At 38.0% G+C, this 17,500-nt stretch overlaps 1 protein-coding gene across 1 annotated transcript in view; it reads left to right on the forward strand.

Moving 5' to 3' along the window:
- LOC123753451 (polycystin-2-like protein 2) overlaps positions 1–17,500 on the forward strand; it is a 29,392-nt gene that overhangs the window by 11,368 nt on the left and 524 nt on the right. Inside the window, exon 3 of the mRNA XM_069339082.1 lies at positions 16,423–17,500. This exon is cut by the window's right edge and continues 386 nt beyond it. Coding sequence (XP_069195183.1) covers positions 16,423–17,500 — 1,078 coding nt within the window. The remainder of the gene's footprint in view (positions 1–16,422) is intronic.

Consider the following 17,500-nt stretch of genomic DNA (forward strand, 5'->3'; position numbering starts at 1 on the left):
TGGCACACTAGACACGACGAAGTCAACGACATCATTAAAAGAAGCCTTGCCTCTGCTCAGTGTCCAGCGGAGAGAGAGCCCCGCAACCTACTGAACCGTGACTCTGTTAGCTTTGCCGGCCGACCAGACGGAATCACACTGCGTCCGTGGAAGGGTGGCAGGCAGTTAGCATGGGACTATACTTGCGTATCCACCCTGGCAACGACATACATCACCCTCTCTGCCGGCACGGCAGGAGCCGCAGCGACACACAGAGAAAAACAAAAGTCAGTCAAGTACAGGCAATTAGATCAAAGGTACAATTTCGTTCCAATAGGGTCTGAGACCCTAGGCCCATGGGGTGAGAGTGCAAGAAGGTTTCTTAAGGATCTTGGTTCCAAGCTCATTGACACCACAAGAGACCCTAGAGCAGCAAGTTTTCTCTTTCAGCGCCTCAGTGTCGCGATCCAGAGGGGAAATGCCCGCTGCATCCTCGGTTCCTGCCCGGCGTCAGAGGAGTTCGAGGAAATCTACAGCCTCTAGGAAGCGAACTTTTTCTTGTGTCCTCTTAATGTTCATTTTTTGTATAAAATCAGATATGTAACTGTATAACCTTGCATAATAAAGTGTACATCGTAATAAAAAAAAAAAGGGGGTGGTAGGAGAAGTGAACACTCTTTCGTATTCAGAGTTAAATGTCAAGTTTTTCCCTGAGTGCTCTGTGTTCCCTTCTCTGAGGCTGTGGGTCCCTATAATTACACCAGTGGTGGTACCCCCCTTATATAAAAAAAAAAAAAAAAAATATATATATATATATATATATATATATATATATATATATATATATATATATATATATATATATATATATATATATATATATATGTTGTACCTAGTAGCCAGAACGCACTTCTCAGCCTACAATGCAAGGCCCGATTTGCCTTTGCCTAATAAGCCAAGTTTTCCAAAATTAATATATTTTCTTTAATTTTTTTTCTTAGGAAATGATAAAGCTACTCATTTCATTATGTATGAGGTCAATTCTTTTTATTGGAGTTAAAATTAACGTAGATGTATGACTGAACCTAACCAACCCTACCTATTCTAACCTCACCTATCTTTATAGGTTAGGTTAGGTTAGGTAGCCGAAAAAACATTAATTCATGAATACGTGGCTTATTAGGCAAATCGGGCTTTGCATCCTATCTCTGTTTCTCTAGTCAGTCTGGTGTTGACAAAGGCTCTAACAGGCCGAAACGTTCACCTCTCTTTCCCAATTCTTTATGGTTTTTCTGCATATAAATGATCAGTGTTTAGTGATCGTCAATTGCATATATATATATATATATATATATATATATATATATATATATATATATATATATATATATATATATATATATATATATATATATATATATATATATATATATATAAATATATATATATATATATATATATATATATATAAATATATATATATATATATATATATATATATATATATATATATATATATATATATATATATATTATTAAATATGACCGAAAAAGTAAGATTAATAATTCTAACACGAATTTTCTCAATCTTTCGTACATTACGCTTCACTGTTGGAGGTAAATCAAAAATCACTTCTCCAAAATTCATTTTTTATTTCTAGTCTGACGCGACACGGGCGCGTTTCGTAAAACTTATTACATTTTCAAAGACTTCACAAATACACAACTGATTAGAACTTGCGTTCTAATCAGTTGTGTATAAATATAGGTTATAATAAATATAGGTTAGGTTAGGTTAAGTAGGGTTGGTTAGGTTCGGTCATATATCTACGTTAATTTTAACTCCAATAAAAAAAAATTGACCTCATACATAGAGAAAAGGGTTGCTTTATCATTTCATAAGAAAAAAATTATAGTAAATATATTAATTCAGGAAAACTTGGCTTATTAGGCAAATCGGGCCTTGAATAGTAGGCTGAGAAGTGAGTTCTGGCTACTAGGTTCGACATATATATATATATATGTCGTACCTAGTAGCCAGAACGCACTTCTCAGCCTACTATGCAAGGCCCAATTTGCCTAATAAGCCAAGTTTTACTGAATTAATATATTTTCTCTAATTTTTTTCTTATGAAAAGATAAAGCTACCCATTTCATTATGTATGAGGTCAATTTTTTTTTATTGGAGTTAAAATTAACATAGATATGTGACCGAACCTAACCAACCCTACCTAACCTAACCTAACCTATCTTTATAGGTTAGGTTAGGTTAGGTAGCAGAAAAAGTTAGGTTAGGTTAGGTTAGGTAGTCGAAAAAACATTAATTCAGTAAAACTTGGCTTATTAGGCAAATCGGGCCTTGCATAGTAGGCTGAGAAGTGCGTTCTGGCTACTAGGTACGACATATATATATATATATATATATATATATATATATATATATATATATATATATATATATATATATATATATATATATATATATATATATATATATATATATATATATATATATATATATATATATATATATATATATGTCGTACCTAGTAGCCAGAACGCACTTCTCAGCCTACTATGCAAGGCCCGATTTGCCTAATAAGCCAAATTTTCATGAATTAATTGTTTTTCGACGACCTAACCTACCTAACCTAACCTAACCTAACTTTTTTGGCTACCTAACCTAACCTAACCTATAAAGATAGGTTAGGTTAGGTTAGGTAGGGTTGGTTAGGTTCGGTCATATATCTACGTTAATTTTAACTACAATAAAAAAAAATTGACCTCATACATAATGAAATGGGTAGCTTTATCTTTTCATAAGAAAAAAAATTGAGAAAATTTATTAATTCAGGAAAACTTGTCTTATTAGGCAAATTTGGCCTTGCATAGTAGGCTGACAAGTGCGTTCTGGCTACTAGGTACGACATATATATATATATATATATATATATATATATATATATATATATATATATATATATATATATATATATATATATATGTTGTACCTAGTAGCCAGAACGTCATACTCGGCCTGCTATGCAAGGCCCAATTTGCCTAATAAGCCAAGTTTTTTTTAAATAATATATTTTCTCTAATTTGTTTCTTATGAAATGATAAAGCTACCCATTTCATTATGTATGAGGTCAATTTTTTTTATTGGAGTTAAAATTAATGTAGATAAATGATCGAGCCTAACCAACCTTACCTAACCTAACCTAACCTGTCTTTATAGATTAGGTTAGGTAGCCGAAAAAGTTAGGTTACGTTCGGTAGGTTAGGTAGTCGAAAAACAATTAATTCATGAAAACTTGGCTTATTAGGCAAATCGGGCCTTGCATAGTAGGCTGAAAAGGACGTGCCCGATTTGCCTAATAAGCCAAGTTTTCATGAATTAATATATTTCCCTAATTTTTTTCTTATGAAATGATACAGCTACACATTTCATTATATATGAAGTCATTTTTTTTTATTGGAGTTAAAATTAACGTAGATATATGACCGTACCTAACCAACCCTACCTAACCTAACCTAACCTATCTCTATAGGTTAGGTTAGGTTAGGTAGCCGAAAAAGTTAGGTTAGGTTAGGTTAGGTAGGTTAGGTAGTCGAAAAACAATAAATTCATGAAAACTTTGCTTATTAGGTAAATCGGGCCTTGCATAGTAGGCCGAGAAGTGCGTTCTGGCTACTAGGTACGACATATATATATATATATATATATATATATATATATATATATATATATATATATATATATATATATATATATACATATATATATGTGTATATATATATATATATATATATATATATATATATATATATATATATATATATATATATATATATATATATATATGTCGTACCTAGTAGCCAGAACGCACTTCTCGGCCTAAAATGCAGTGCCCGATTTGCCTAATAAGCCAAGTTTTCATGAATTAATATATTTTCCCTAATTTTTTTCTTATGAAATGATACAGCTACACATTTCATTATATATGAAGTCATTTTTTTTTTATTGGAGTTAAAATTAACGTAGATATATGACCGTACCTAACCAACCCTACCTAACCTATCTCTATAGGTTAGGTTAGGTTAGGTAGCCGAAAAAGTTAGGTTAGGGTAGGTTAGGTAGGTTAGGTAGTCGAAAAACAATAAATTCATGAAAACTTTGCTTATTAGGTAAATCGGGCCTTGCATAGTAGGCCGAGAAGTGCGTTTTGGCTACTAGGTACGACATATATATATATATATATATATATATATATATATATATATATATATATATATATATATATATATATATATATTATTAAACATGACTGAAAAAGTATAACAGCGACTGCCCAGACAGGTACAAGAGGAGTGTTGTTAACGCATATGTCGACCGTGCTCTCAGCCACAGCTCAGAATGGAAGCAAGCTGACGAAGAACTCTGTAGGGTAAGGCAGGTCCTAGTCAACAACGGCTTCTCCAATGGTTTCGTCGAAGACATCATAAGAAGGAAAGTGAAACGCCATGCAACCTCTGAAGAGACAACTAACACAACACCTATACCCCCTATTAAACTATTTTACAGGAACTTCTTTTCCACAGCTCAGAAAACGGAGGAAAGGGTCCTGAAAGATATTGTTAATAGAAACGTTATCCCTACAGACAAAAATCAGAGGATACAACTGACGATTAACTATAAAACCAGAAAAACGGCCAGCCTACTCATGAGAAACTCTCCAGACACAAAGCAGAACGCTTTAAAAGAGACCAACGTCGTCTATGCCTTCAAATGCCCTCTTGGGGACTGTAAGCTCCAAAAAACCCAGTATATAGGCAAGACAACAACATCTCTTTCTAGGCGTTTAACGATGCATAAGCAACAGGGCTCCATTAAGGAACATATAATCTCTTCCCACAACCAAACCATCGCCAGAGAAATCCTAGTAAACAACACAGAAATCATCGATAGATACAGCGATAGCAGGTGGCTTGACGTTTGCGAGGCACTACACATTAAGAAGTCAACACCAGCAATCAACAGCCAATTAATGCACAACTATATTCTACCCACCTCAAGACTCCGCTCCAATATAGAAGCATCAAGAAATATGGACCAATAGGCTTTCTACAATCACTTCCATTCAATACCCATTGTTTCGTGTTCTGTCTTGTGTTGATGAATTTAATACCCTATTAAAACCACCTCACCCCATCCACCTCACTCAAATGTTTATATAAACAAATCGGAGATGTGTAAGTTCTATTCAGTTATGTATGTGTAAACTAAAGTCTTTGAAAATGTAATAAGTTTTACGAAACGCGCTCAAGTGTCGCGTCAGACTAGAAATAAAAATGAATTTTGGAGAATTGATTTTTGAATTGCCACCAACAGTGAAAAGAAATGTACGAAAGATTGAGAAAATTCGTGTTAGAATTATTAATCTTACTTTTTCGGTCATATTTAATAATATATGTCTACAGGAAAGACTTCTACCAAAATATATATATATATATATATATATATATATATATATATATATATATATATATATATATATATATATATATATATATATATATACATATATATATATATATATATATATATATATATATATATATATATATATATATATATATTGTGACGATAATCTCTTTCAAGAGAGATTGAGCCTGCTCTTCCCTACATAAGTACGTCAATATAGAAGATACTATAGAAGATACGTTCACAAAGTATTGCCAAATGTTTGGCCTAGAGAGCAAATCGTACCCAGCACACCGTGACACCTGCTACCACCGCCGTAACCAGCTAACTGCTCATCCTCTGCCTGCCTGTCGCTGATTGGCTGCTGTCCCGTCGCACCTGCCCTCCGCCGCCACCACAAGTCGACGTCTGGGCTGCAGTGCGCCAGTATCGTCAGAATATCTCAGTGCTCCAAGCAGTTAACATCTCTCGCTGGTAGACTAAGCCTTGGCTTTCGTGTACTAAGGGAGGTGGCAGCTCGAAGCCAGTATACCAGCACCACTTATATTTTATTTTGCTATCACTGTAACTTACTTGTCTTAACGTAACTTTTCATTTGCCAGTGATTATTCATGTTATTTTGTTTGTTGACTTATCTTGCATATTTTTATGTGATCACCTTTATTCATGTCTTGTTTTTCTAGAGTAATTAAAATTTCATTGTTTATATGAAATTTAATAAATTTCCTAGCTTTTAAATTTCCTAATTTCCTTACCCTGCCCCTAGCTTTTAAAACAGCCGAACACCAATGCTTTACCGTTACATAACGTGAGGACCTGTCCGGGAGCTTCACTCAGGTACTGCTGCCAAGTAGTAAATTTATGGTAAGCGTATTTGGCTTTGGTAACGTAGCTTTTTACTATTTTAAATTTTCAATTTTATTTTCATATGGTGCTGTGTGTATTGTGCATTCCGAGAGTAGCATATGGTGAATGTGAGACAACTTTGGATTACGTGGTGACTGTAGGCCTCACTCATTCTCTTAATTGGTCATCTCTCCCTCCGTGTTACTACTCGTGTTTACCATCTTTTGTCCCTAGGATATTTCTCATATTTTCGGCAGATCATCATATTGGTACCCTGGTACTGTGGTCTGTCCCCGGGTCAAGTGCACCTAATCTTCTGCAATCTGACAGTAGGAGGATAAAGAGGGCCATAGTTCCTCTAGCACGAACTTTAGTTGCTGAATTGGGACCTCAGCAGCAGTTCTCGTCACCAGTTGACACCTCGCACCCCTACACGTCAGTCAGAGATGATGATATTTACATAGGTAGGGAATTAGCCTTCTTTTTCAGAGCACAAAAGTTCGCTAATTCTGTAAGTATCATATTAATTTCAGTGGGAAAACTTGCTTATGTTCTATAGAGACTCGGCAAGGTATGCCTACATTCATGGACTACCAATTTTACTTTTGAGGCAATTAACTGTTTCATTTGTTTTAGAAACTCAGTTTTGCTTGTTTAGTAGGATTTTCTTGCCCTTATCCTCTTACATGAGTACCGGGTACAAGATTTCCTGCGACCTTGATTTAATTAATCATTTATCATCTTGTAATTTACATTAATTGTTAAAGATTCCACAGGATAGGTACCAGTTGCCACGTTGTCCTGTTTCTGACATTCACCATATCACAACAGTATATTCGTTGTGCATTTATTTGCTAATTTCACCATGTTTCGTCTCCAAGCTTTCCGTGCAGATCCAGCAGGTGCAATAGGGACTTTAAGTCGTGCCAAGAAGACTGAATTACAAACTCTTGCACATGAGTATCAACTAGAAGTTCCCTACCAAGCCAACAAAAATGAAATGCATAACCTGTTACTGGATCATTTCTTAGAGGAAGGTAAGATAGACTCTGAAACTCACGAAACTTACTTTATTGCAGATAAAACTGATTTGGCAACGATGAAACTCAAAATAGACTTGCCAAGATCGAACGCGAACAACAAAGAGAAGCCCTCGAGCAACAAAGGGAAGCAGCTGCCATACGAAAGGAAGAAAAAGAACGAGAAGCTGCCTTGTGGAAAGAAGAACAAGAACTAGCAGCTGCCATAAGAAAGGAAGAACAAGAACGTGAGATTGCAATACTCCGTGAGCGGGAACGAGTACAGCTTGAAACAAAACAACGCCAATTGGAGATGCAACACGAACATGACAGACAACAAGCAACCCTGACTATGGAATGTCGTCAACGAGAATTCGCGTTGGAAACTTCACACCTCGCTCAACGCCAGCAAGCTACCGCCAATCTTCCCGTCAGTTTCAATATATCACATGCAAGTAAGTTAATGCCACCATTCGTAGAAACAGATGTTGATGTGTTTTTCACCACTTTTAAAACCCTTGCTAATCAACTTAGTTGGCCTGCCGACCAATGGGCAACCCTTCTCAGAGTACATCTCACAGGTAGAGCTGCAGTTACACTCAGTACTTTGGCGTCTGAGAATGACTACCAGACTCTGAAACAAGCAGTGTTGGACGCCTACCTTCTCTCCACCGAAAGTTATCGAAGGAAATTCCGTGACCACCTGAAGGCAAGTACCACTACCTTTCTCGAATTTGCTAATACCAAAAGGAGATATTTTATGAAATGGCTGGAAGCAGCACATGTCTCTACCTTTGCAGAACTCGTCAACCTCATGCTAGTTGAAGAATTCTTGAGGCGTGTGCCGCCTCCTGTCCGTCTATATTTGGCAGATAAAGAAGAAACCGACTACCTAAAGTGTGCTAAGTCGGCTGACACTTACAGCCTCATCCACCGGCTGACGCCCGAACCATCCTCCAGTAAGAAGTCGTGGTACAGTTACAAGAAAGTGAGTACCGATCAAGCTGGCTCGCAATTGTACTGTAAGTATTGTAGACTCTATGGACATACCATAGATAAATGTGGTAAGGCTCAATACAAAGGAACCACCGAAACGCCAAAATCCAAACAGACTCCTCCTAAGTCCGGTAAGCCTGTGATGAATGTTGGTGTTCATGTTAATGATCTTTCTCTTTTCAGTAAACACCTGTATACTGGAACTGTCTCTGCCAACGGTTCAAATCCGGAGGGACGTTTCAAACTGAAGATCTTGAGGGACACAGCGACTCTTCAATCGATTATTTTGAAGTCGGCTGTGCCCAACATCGCCTACACCGGAGAAACTGTCTTCATCACTGACCTCACTGCTACCACTCCTTATCCTCTCGCCAGAGTCCACCTGGATTGTCCCTTCGTGAGCGGAGAAGTCCAAGTCGCCATCAGGGAAAAGCCTTTTCCCATGCCTGGAGTGCATCTTCTCCTGGGCAACGACTTGGCAGAAGACCTGCAACCGACCAACCTGATCGTCATGGACAAACCCCAGGTGTGTACCTCTGTGATGGATAATCCCATTTTTGAGTATGTTCCAGCAAAGGTTCAAGAGAGTGATGAAGTTTCTCCTCCGGTTTTAGTGACCACCCGTGCACAAGCTGCACGACCACAGCCAGCTGATTCTACTGCTACCGCTGTCCCTCAAGACCCTCAGAAACTACCCCCGAATCTGACCAAGTTGGAGTTCCGTAAGTTACAGAGGGAAGATCTTACCTTGACACCATTATTTTTCCAGGCTGAGACTCAACCCGACAGTATTCCTGGGTTCTTCCTAGAGAACGAGTTCCTCTACTGCAGATATAGACCCAGTAAACTGAAGGAGGAGGACGATTGGGCCAACGTCGAACAACTAGTGATTCCTGCCAGCCTGCGGCCCACTATTCTACACCTGGCCCACGGAGCACTCTCCCACTACGGATTTAACAAGACTTACCATGGAATCCGTCAAGACTACTACTGGCCAGGTATGGTAAATAGCGTCAAACAGTACGTCAAACAGTGTCATACATGTCAGATGGCAGGTAAACCGAACATCTCTATTCCCAGAGCGCCACTGATTCTCAAACAGGTGCCTGCGGATCCTTTCCACAGATTTATTATAGACTGTGTTGGTCCTTTACCTCGGACCAGTTCAGGTAACGCCTATATCTTAACCATCCTGTGTCCTACCACCAGATTCCCCATAGCAGTTCCAGTAAAGAACATTACGGCTGCTACGGTTGTGAAACACTTATTGAAGATCTTCACCCAGTATGGATTTCCAAGGGAGGTTCAGAGTGACTGTGGCACCAACTTCACCAGTGATCTCTTCAAGAGGACACTGGAGGAGTTCAACATCAAACAGGTATTGTCCAGCCCCTATCATCCTGCTTCACAGGGTTCTCTTGAGCGTAGTCATCAGACTATTAAAGCACTCCTGAAGAAGTTTTGTAATGAAACCTCTAAGGATTGGGATAAGCAAATAGACCTTATAATGTGTATTTATAGAAGTCTTCCCAATGAGTCCCTAGGAGTATCTCCTTATGAGATGCTCTACGGACGTAAGTGCCGTACTCCCCTCAAGGCTTTCAAAGACTCTCTACGTGATGCCACCTTCAGTGAGCATCAGAATGTGCCCCAGTTTCTTCAAAACCTACAACACATTCTAGAGAGGGTCCAGAGTTTTGCCCAAGATAATCTATTGAAAGCACAGGAGAGGATGAAGACTCATTACGACCAGACCAGCAAAGTAAGAAAATTTAAACCGGGAGACTTCGTGCTTGCTTATTTCCCTATCCCAGGTTCTCCTTTACAAAACAGGTTTTCAGGACCCTACCGCATCAAGGAGTGCAGAAACAACCATAACTACGTTCTAGAGACTCCAGATAGGCGGCGGAAGACCCAGTTGTGTCACGTCAACCTCCTGAAGCTATATAACGGTACTCCTCCCACTGTCATGATAAACTACTCTTCCTTTAAAGAGCCATACATCCACAGTGAGACCTTCCCTGCTTCTCCTCCCGAAAGCACTGACACTGAGTCAGCGCTTTCAAATTCGGAAATCCTAACTGATCTTCATAACCATTTTCAGGACCATAATAGTGCTCCTTTGCCATATTCTAATTCTACTCTCACCTCGTCAGATATCACCAAGCCCTTCATCCTCCATGTCGCCGCCAGTGGTACCGGCATCGGGGGTGACCTAGTACAGCAACGAAGCGAGGAGAATACACCTATCCGCGACCACAGCTACAAGGAACTACGGAACAATCGGCAAGGAGCTACTCTTCATCGTCCTGGATCTACAGCACTTTGCTCCATACCTGAAAAGTGCTCGGTCTACCATCAACACGGACCACAACGCCCTACACTTCCTGCAGCAAGCCCACTTCTACACTCAACGTCTTCTACGATGGGCTTGATAAGTGCAGAAATTCAACCTGGAGATCCGCTATACTAGGGGTCTGACAACATCATAGCCGACGCCCTCTCCAGAGTCTATGAAGTAGAAGCAACTCCACCTATTACTCCACCACATGAAGACGTAACTTCTTCCAGAACCACAGGCTTCGGGGGAGAGTTGTGACGATAATCTCTTTCAAGAGAGATTGAGCCTGCTCTTCCCTACATAAGTACGTCAATATACAAGATACTATAGAAGATACGTTCACAAAGTATCGCCAAACGTTTTGCTCAGAGAGCAAATCGTACTCAGCGCACCGTGACACCTACTACCACCGCCGTAACCAGCTAACTGCTCATCCTCTGCCTGCCTGTCGCTGATTGGCTGGTGTCCCGTCGCACCTGCCCTCCGCCGCCACCACAAGTCGACGTCTGGGCTGCAGTGCGCCAGTATCGTCAGAATATCTCAGTGCTCCAAGCAGTTGACATCTCTCGCTGGTAGACTAAGCCTTGGCTTTCGTGTACTAAGGGAGGTGGCAGCTCGAATCCAGTATTCCAGCACCACTTATATTTTATTTTGCTATCACTGTAACTTACTTGTCTTAACGTAACTTTTCATTTGCCAGTGATTATTCATGTTATTTTGTTTGTTGACTTATCTTGCATATTTTTATGTGATCACCTTTATTCATGTCTTGTTTTTCTTGAGTAATTAAAATTTCATTGTTTATATACTTGTGTTTTGTGTGTCTTCCCATTACCTTACCACAGACGAAAGGACCAACTTTTCTCTTTATTTTTATTATGTGACGAGGCCCTGCCCCTAGCTTTTGAAACAGCCGAACACCAACGCTTTACCATCACAATATATATATATATATATATATATTATTAAATATGACCGAAAAAGTAAGATAAAAAAATCTAACACGAATTTTCTCAATCTTTCGTACATTACGCTTCACTGTTGGAGGTAAATCAAAAATCACTTCTCCAAAATTCATTTTTATTTCTAGTCTGACGCGACACGGGCGCGTTTCGTAAAACTTATTACATTTTCAAAGACTTCACAAATACACAACTGATTAGAACTTGCGTTTCTCTGATTTTATATCTACATTTGAGTGAGGTGGGAAGGGTGATGTGGCATTAACACAAGACAGAACAATAGGGGATATTAATAGGGTATTAAAAGTATCAACACAAGACAGAACAGAAACAATGGGTATTGAATAGAAGTGTTTGTAGAAAGCCTATTGGTCCATATTTCTTGATGCTTCTATATTGGAGCGGAGTCTTGAGGTGGGTAGAATATAGTTGTGCAATAATTGGCTGTTGATTGCTGGTGTTGACTTCTTGATGTGTAGTGCCTCGCAAACGTCAAGCCGCCTGCTATCGCTGTATCTATCGATGATTTCTGTGTTGTTTACTAGGATTTCTCTGGCGATGGTTTGGTTATGGGAAGAGATTATATGTTCCTTAATGGAGCCCTGTTGCTTATGCATCGTTAAACGCCTAGAAAGAGATGTTGTTGTCTTGCCTATATACTGGGTTTTTTGGAGCTTACAGTCCCCAAGTGGGCATTTGAAGGCATAGACGACGTTAGTCTCTTTTAAAGCGTTCTGTTTTGTGTCTGGAGAGTTTCTCATGAGTAGGCTGGCCGTTTTTCTGGTTTTATAGTAAATCGTCAGTTGTATCCTCTGATTTACAAAAATCAGAGGATACAACTGACGATTTACTATAAAACCAGAAAAACGGCCAGCCTACTCATGAGAAACTCTCCAGACACAAAACAGAACGCTTTAAAAGAGACTAACGTCGTCTATGCCTTCAAATGCCCACTTGGGGACTGTAAGCTCCAAAAAACCCAGTATATAGGCAAGACAACAACATCTCTTTCTAGGCGTTTAACGATGCATAAGCAACAGGGCTCCATTAAGGAACATATAATCTCTTCCCATAACCAAACCATCGCCAGAGAAATCCTAGTAAACAACACAGAAATCATCGATAGATACAGCGATAGCAGGCGGCTTGACGTGTGCGAGGCACTACACATCAAGAAGTCAACACCAGCAATCAACAGCCAATTATTGCACAACTATATTCTACCCACCTCAAGACTCCACTCCAATATAGAAGCATCAAGAAATATGGACCAATAGGCTTTCTACAAACACTTCTATTCAATACCCATTGTTTCTGTTCTGTCTTGTGTTGATACTTTTAATACCCTATTAATATCCCCTATTGTTCTGTCTTGTGTTAATGCCACATCACCCTTCCCACCTCACTCAAATGTAGATATAAAATCAGAGAAACGCAAGTTCTAATCAGTTGTGTATTTGTGAAGTCTTTGAAAATGTAATAAGTTTTACGAAACGCGCCCGTGTCGCGTCAGACTAGAAATAAAAATGAATTTTGGAGAAGTGATTTTTGATTTACCTCCAACAGTGAAGCGTAATGTAAGAAAGATTGAGAAAATTCGTGTTAGAATTATTAATCTTAATTTTTCGGTCATATTTAATAATATATGTCTACAGGAAAGACTGCTACCAAAATATACTAATATATATATATATATATATATATATATATATATATATATATATATATATATATATATATATATATATATATATATATATATATATATATGTCGTACCTAGTAGCCAGAACGCACTTCTCAGCCTACTATACAAGGCCGAATTTGCCTAATAAGCCAAGTTTTCCTGAGTTAATATATTTTCTCTAATTTTTTTCTTATAAAATGATAAAGCTACCCATTTCATTATGTATGAGGTCAATTTTTTTTATTTGAGTTAAAATTAGCGTAGATATATGACCGAACCTAACCAACCCTACCTAACCTAACCTAACCTATCTTTATAGGTTATGTTAGGTTAGGTAGCCGAAAAAGTTAGGTTAGGTAGGTTAGGTAGTCGAAAAACAATTAATTCATGAAAACTTGGCTTATTAGGCAAATCGGGCCTTGCATAGTAGGCTGAGAAGTGCGTTCTGGCTACTAGGTACGACATATATATATATATATATATATATATATATATATATATATATATATATATATATATATATATATATATATATATATATATATATATATATCGTACCTATTAGCCAGAATGTCGTACTCGGCCTACTATGCAAGGCGCGATTTGCCTAATAAGCCAAGTTTTCATGAATTTATTGTTTTTCGACTACCTAACCTAACCTAACCTAACCTATAAAGATAGATTAGGTTAGGTTAGGTAGGGACGGATAGGTTCGGTCATATATCTACGTTAATTTTAACTACAATAAAAAAAAATTGACCTCATACATAATGAAATGGGTAGCTTTATCATTTCATAAGAAAAAAAATAGAGAAAATATATTAATTCAGAAAAACTTGGCTTATTAGGCAAATCGGGCCTTGCATAGTAAGCTGAAAAGTGCGTTCTGGCTACTAGGCACGACATATATATATGTTGTACCTAGTAGCCAGAACGTCGTACTCGGCCTGCTATGCAAGTCCCGATTTGCCTAATAAGCCAAGTTTTCCTGAATAAATATATTTTCTCTAATTTTTTTTCTTATGAAATGATAAAGTTACCCATTTCATTATGTATGAAGTCAATTTTTTTTTATTGGAGATAAAATTAAAGTAGATATATGACCGAATCTAACCAACCCTACCTAACCTAACCTAACCTATCTTTATAGGTTAGGTTAGGTTAGGTAGCCTAAAAAGTTAGGTTAAGTTAGGTTAGGTAGTCGAAAAACAATTAATTCATGAAAACTTGGCTTATTAGGCAAATCGGGCCTTGCATAGTAGGCTGAGAAGTGCGTTCTGGCTACTAGGTACGACATATATATATATATATATATATATATATATATATATATATATATATATATATATATATATATATATATATATATATATATATATACATATATATATGTCGTACCTAGTAGCCAGAACGCACTTCTCAGCCCACTATGCAAGGCCCAATTTACCTAATAAGCCAAGTTTTCATGAATTATTTGTTTTTCGACTACCTAACCTACCTAACCTAACCTAACCTAACCTTTTTGGCTACCTAACCTAACCTAACCTATAAAGATAGGTTAGGTTAGGTTAGGTAGGGTTGGTTAGGTTCGGTCATATATCTACGTTAATTTTAACTCCAATAAAAAAAAATTGACCTGATACATAATGAATTGGGTAGCTTTATCATTTCATAAGAAAAAAATTAGAGAAAATATATTAATTCAGGAAAACTTGGCTTATTAGGCAAATCGGGCCTTGCATAGTAGGCTGAGAAGTGAGTTCTGGCTACTAGGTACGACATATATATATACATATATATATATATATATATATATATATATATATATATATATATATATATATATATATATATATATATATATATATATATATATATATATATATATATTGTGACGATAATCTCTTTCAAGAGAGATTGAGCCATGTGGTGGTCTGTCCGGCCACCATTGTCCCGTGTGAAGGTCTGTCCAGCCACCATTGTCCCGTGTGGTGGTCTGTCCAGCCACCATTGTCCCATGTGATGGTCTGTCCAGCCACCATTGTCCCGTGTGGTGGTCTGTCCAGCCACCATTGTCCCATGTGATGGTCTGTCCAGCCACCATTGTCCCGTGTGGTGGTCTGTCCAGCCACCATTGTCCCGTGTGGTGGTCTGTCCAGCCACCATTGTCCCGTGTGATGGTCTGTCTGGCCACCATTGTCCCGTGTTGGTCTGTCCGGTCACAAGAGTCACGTGTGGTGGTCTATCCGGCCACCAGCGTCCCGTGTGGGGGTCTGTCCAGCCACCATTGTCCCGTGTGGGGGTCTGTCCAGCCACCATTGTCCCGTGTGGGGGTCTGTCCAGCCACCATTGTCCCGTGTGATGGTCTGTCTGGCCATCATTGTCCCGTGTGGTGGTCTATCCGGTCACCATTGTCCCGTGTGGTGGTCTGTCCAGCCACTAGGTTATTAATAAGACTAATTATATTATTAATTAATCTTATTTCCGTTTTTACCGACTCTCTAACATATTAATTATGTCCGGGCGTGATTATAGCGTGATAATATAATTTTCCATGGCTTTGTAATATAATTATTGTGTACCGAAATGTTATTTATGCGAAATTTTACACATTGTAATCTTACTGAGAAACTAATCTTTCTTGTCGGATATCAGATGTGGAAGAATAACAATTATAGCTTATCATTTAATACAAATCGCCATCCCCCCCCCCCCCCTTGATTTATTACATAAATTGTTCTCTCTTAACCAGACAATATTTCTAGTGATAATTGACTATATTTTTTGACATATTAGGTTAATATTGTTTAATGACGAGGTTTAAAAATACTGTTTTAGGACGAACCTCATCATGTAAGTCTTTCCTTCTAGGGAATATTGTGAAATAAGAGCTGTCGTGATTCTGGTCACATATGCAGTTTCTCAGGTCTATAATATTAATACTTAAATTTCTTATTAATCCATAGAAAACAGTGGAAATATTTTCAAAATATCTAGAGTGTTATGTAGATAGTTTTGCTTAGCATTTTATTGCACAATGTTAAATGATCATACATGGTAAGTGCATTTCTTTCAGAAATTATTTTATCAACTGAACTTATTTTTTCAGGTCAACACAACAGACCAGTTCTGGCATTGGGCGCAGAATGTGAGCATACAGGAACTTCGCGCTCAGCGATGGTACAATGGCGATCCTCCGTATGGTCTCAGAGGCTTCCTAGACGACCGAGCAAATAGAATTCTTGGTTATGGAATAATACGGCAGATAAGAAGTGACCCCCGGAGGTGCAAAGTTCCCATCGCCATGAGGAATATTATACATAACTGTTCGGGAAGTCGATTGGATGAGATAGAAGACACAAGAAATTTTTGTGACGGTTGGTCAGCAGAAGAAATTGTTCATGGTTCTTGTGTCCATGATGAGTTCCGTTACAAAACAGCTGCAGAGCTTCAGACATATTCCACTCAAGGCATTCTTGGTACTTACAGCGGTGGTGGCTATGTAATTAGTCTGAATTCCATCGAAGCAGAAGACAAACAGAAGTTGAAAACTATGCCAACGATGGGATGGATTGATAAATACACTCGTGCAGTCTTGGTGGAGTTTTCCATATATAATGCAAATGTGAATCTCTTTTCAACGTGCTCAATTATTGCAGAGTTTAATGAAGGTGGGGGAGTGACCCCTTCTTGGAGATTTGAGCCCGTCCAACTAATACAGAATCCAGGAAGTTTTGGATATATTGAAAATTTCTGTCAAATGACTTTTGTGATTGTCACAGTCATCCTTACAGTATGGGAACTTTGGAAGATTAAGAAATTGAAATGGGATTATTTGTCCTCATACTGGAACATGGCGGAAATCTGCATTATTTTAACATCCTATGCTACAATCTATGTTTTCGTTGAACGATATTTCTTGACGAAAGCTGCTATGGAAATATTCAACAACTCATACGGAGATGGTTACGTGAGGCTTGACTCGGCTGTTTACAAAGACAAATTATATCTCCACTTGATCGCTATCATAGTATTCTTCTCCACAATGAAACTGATCAAATTGCTGCAGTTCAATAAGAGGATAGATGTGCTGGCGCTCACAGTACGGCGGTGCTGGGATGAACTCATTGTTTCCTTCATAGCATTTTGCATTGTTTTCATTGCTTTCAATAGTGTGTTTCATTTTA

The sequence above is a fragment of the Procambarus clarkii genome, chromosome 41 (assembly GCF_040958095.1).
Source record: "Procambarus clarkii isolate CNS0578487 chromosome 41, FALCON_Pclarkii_2.0, whole genome shotgun sequence".
Lineage (NCBI taxonomy): Eukaryota > Metazoa > Arthropoda > Malacostraca > Decapoda > Cambaridae > Procambarus > Procambarus clarkii.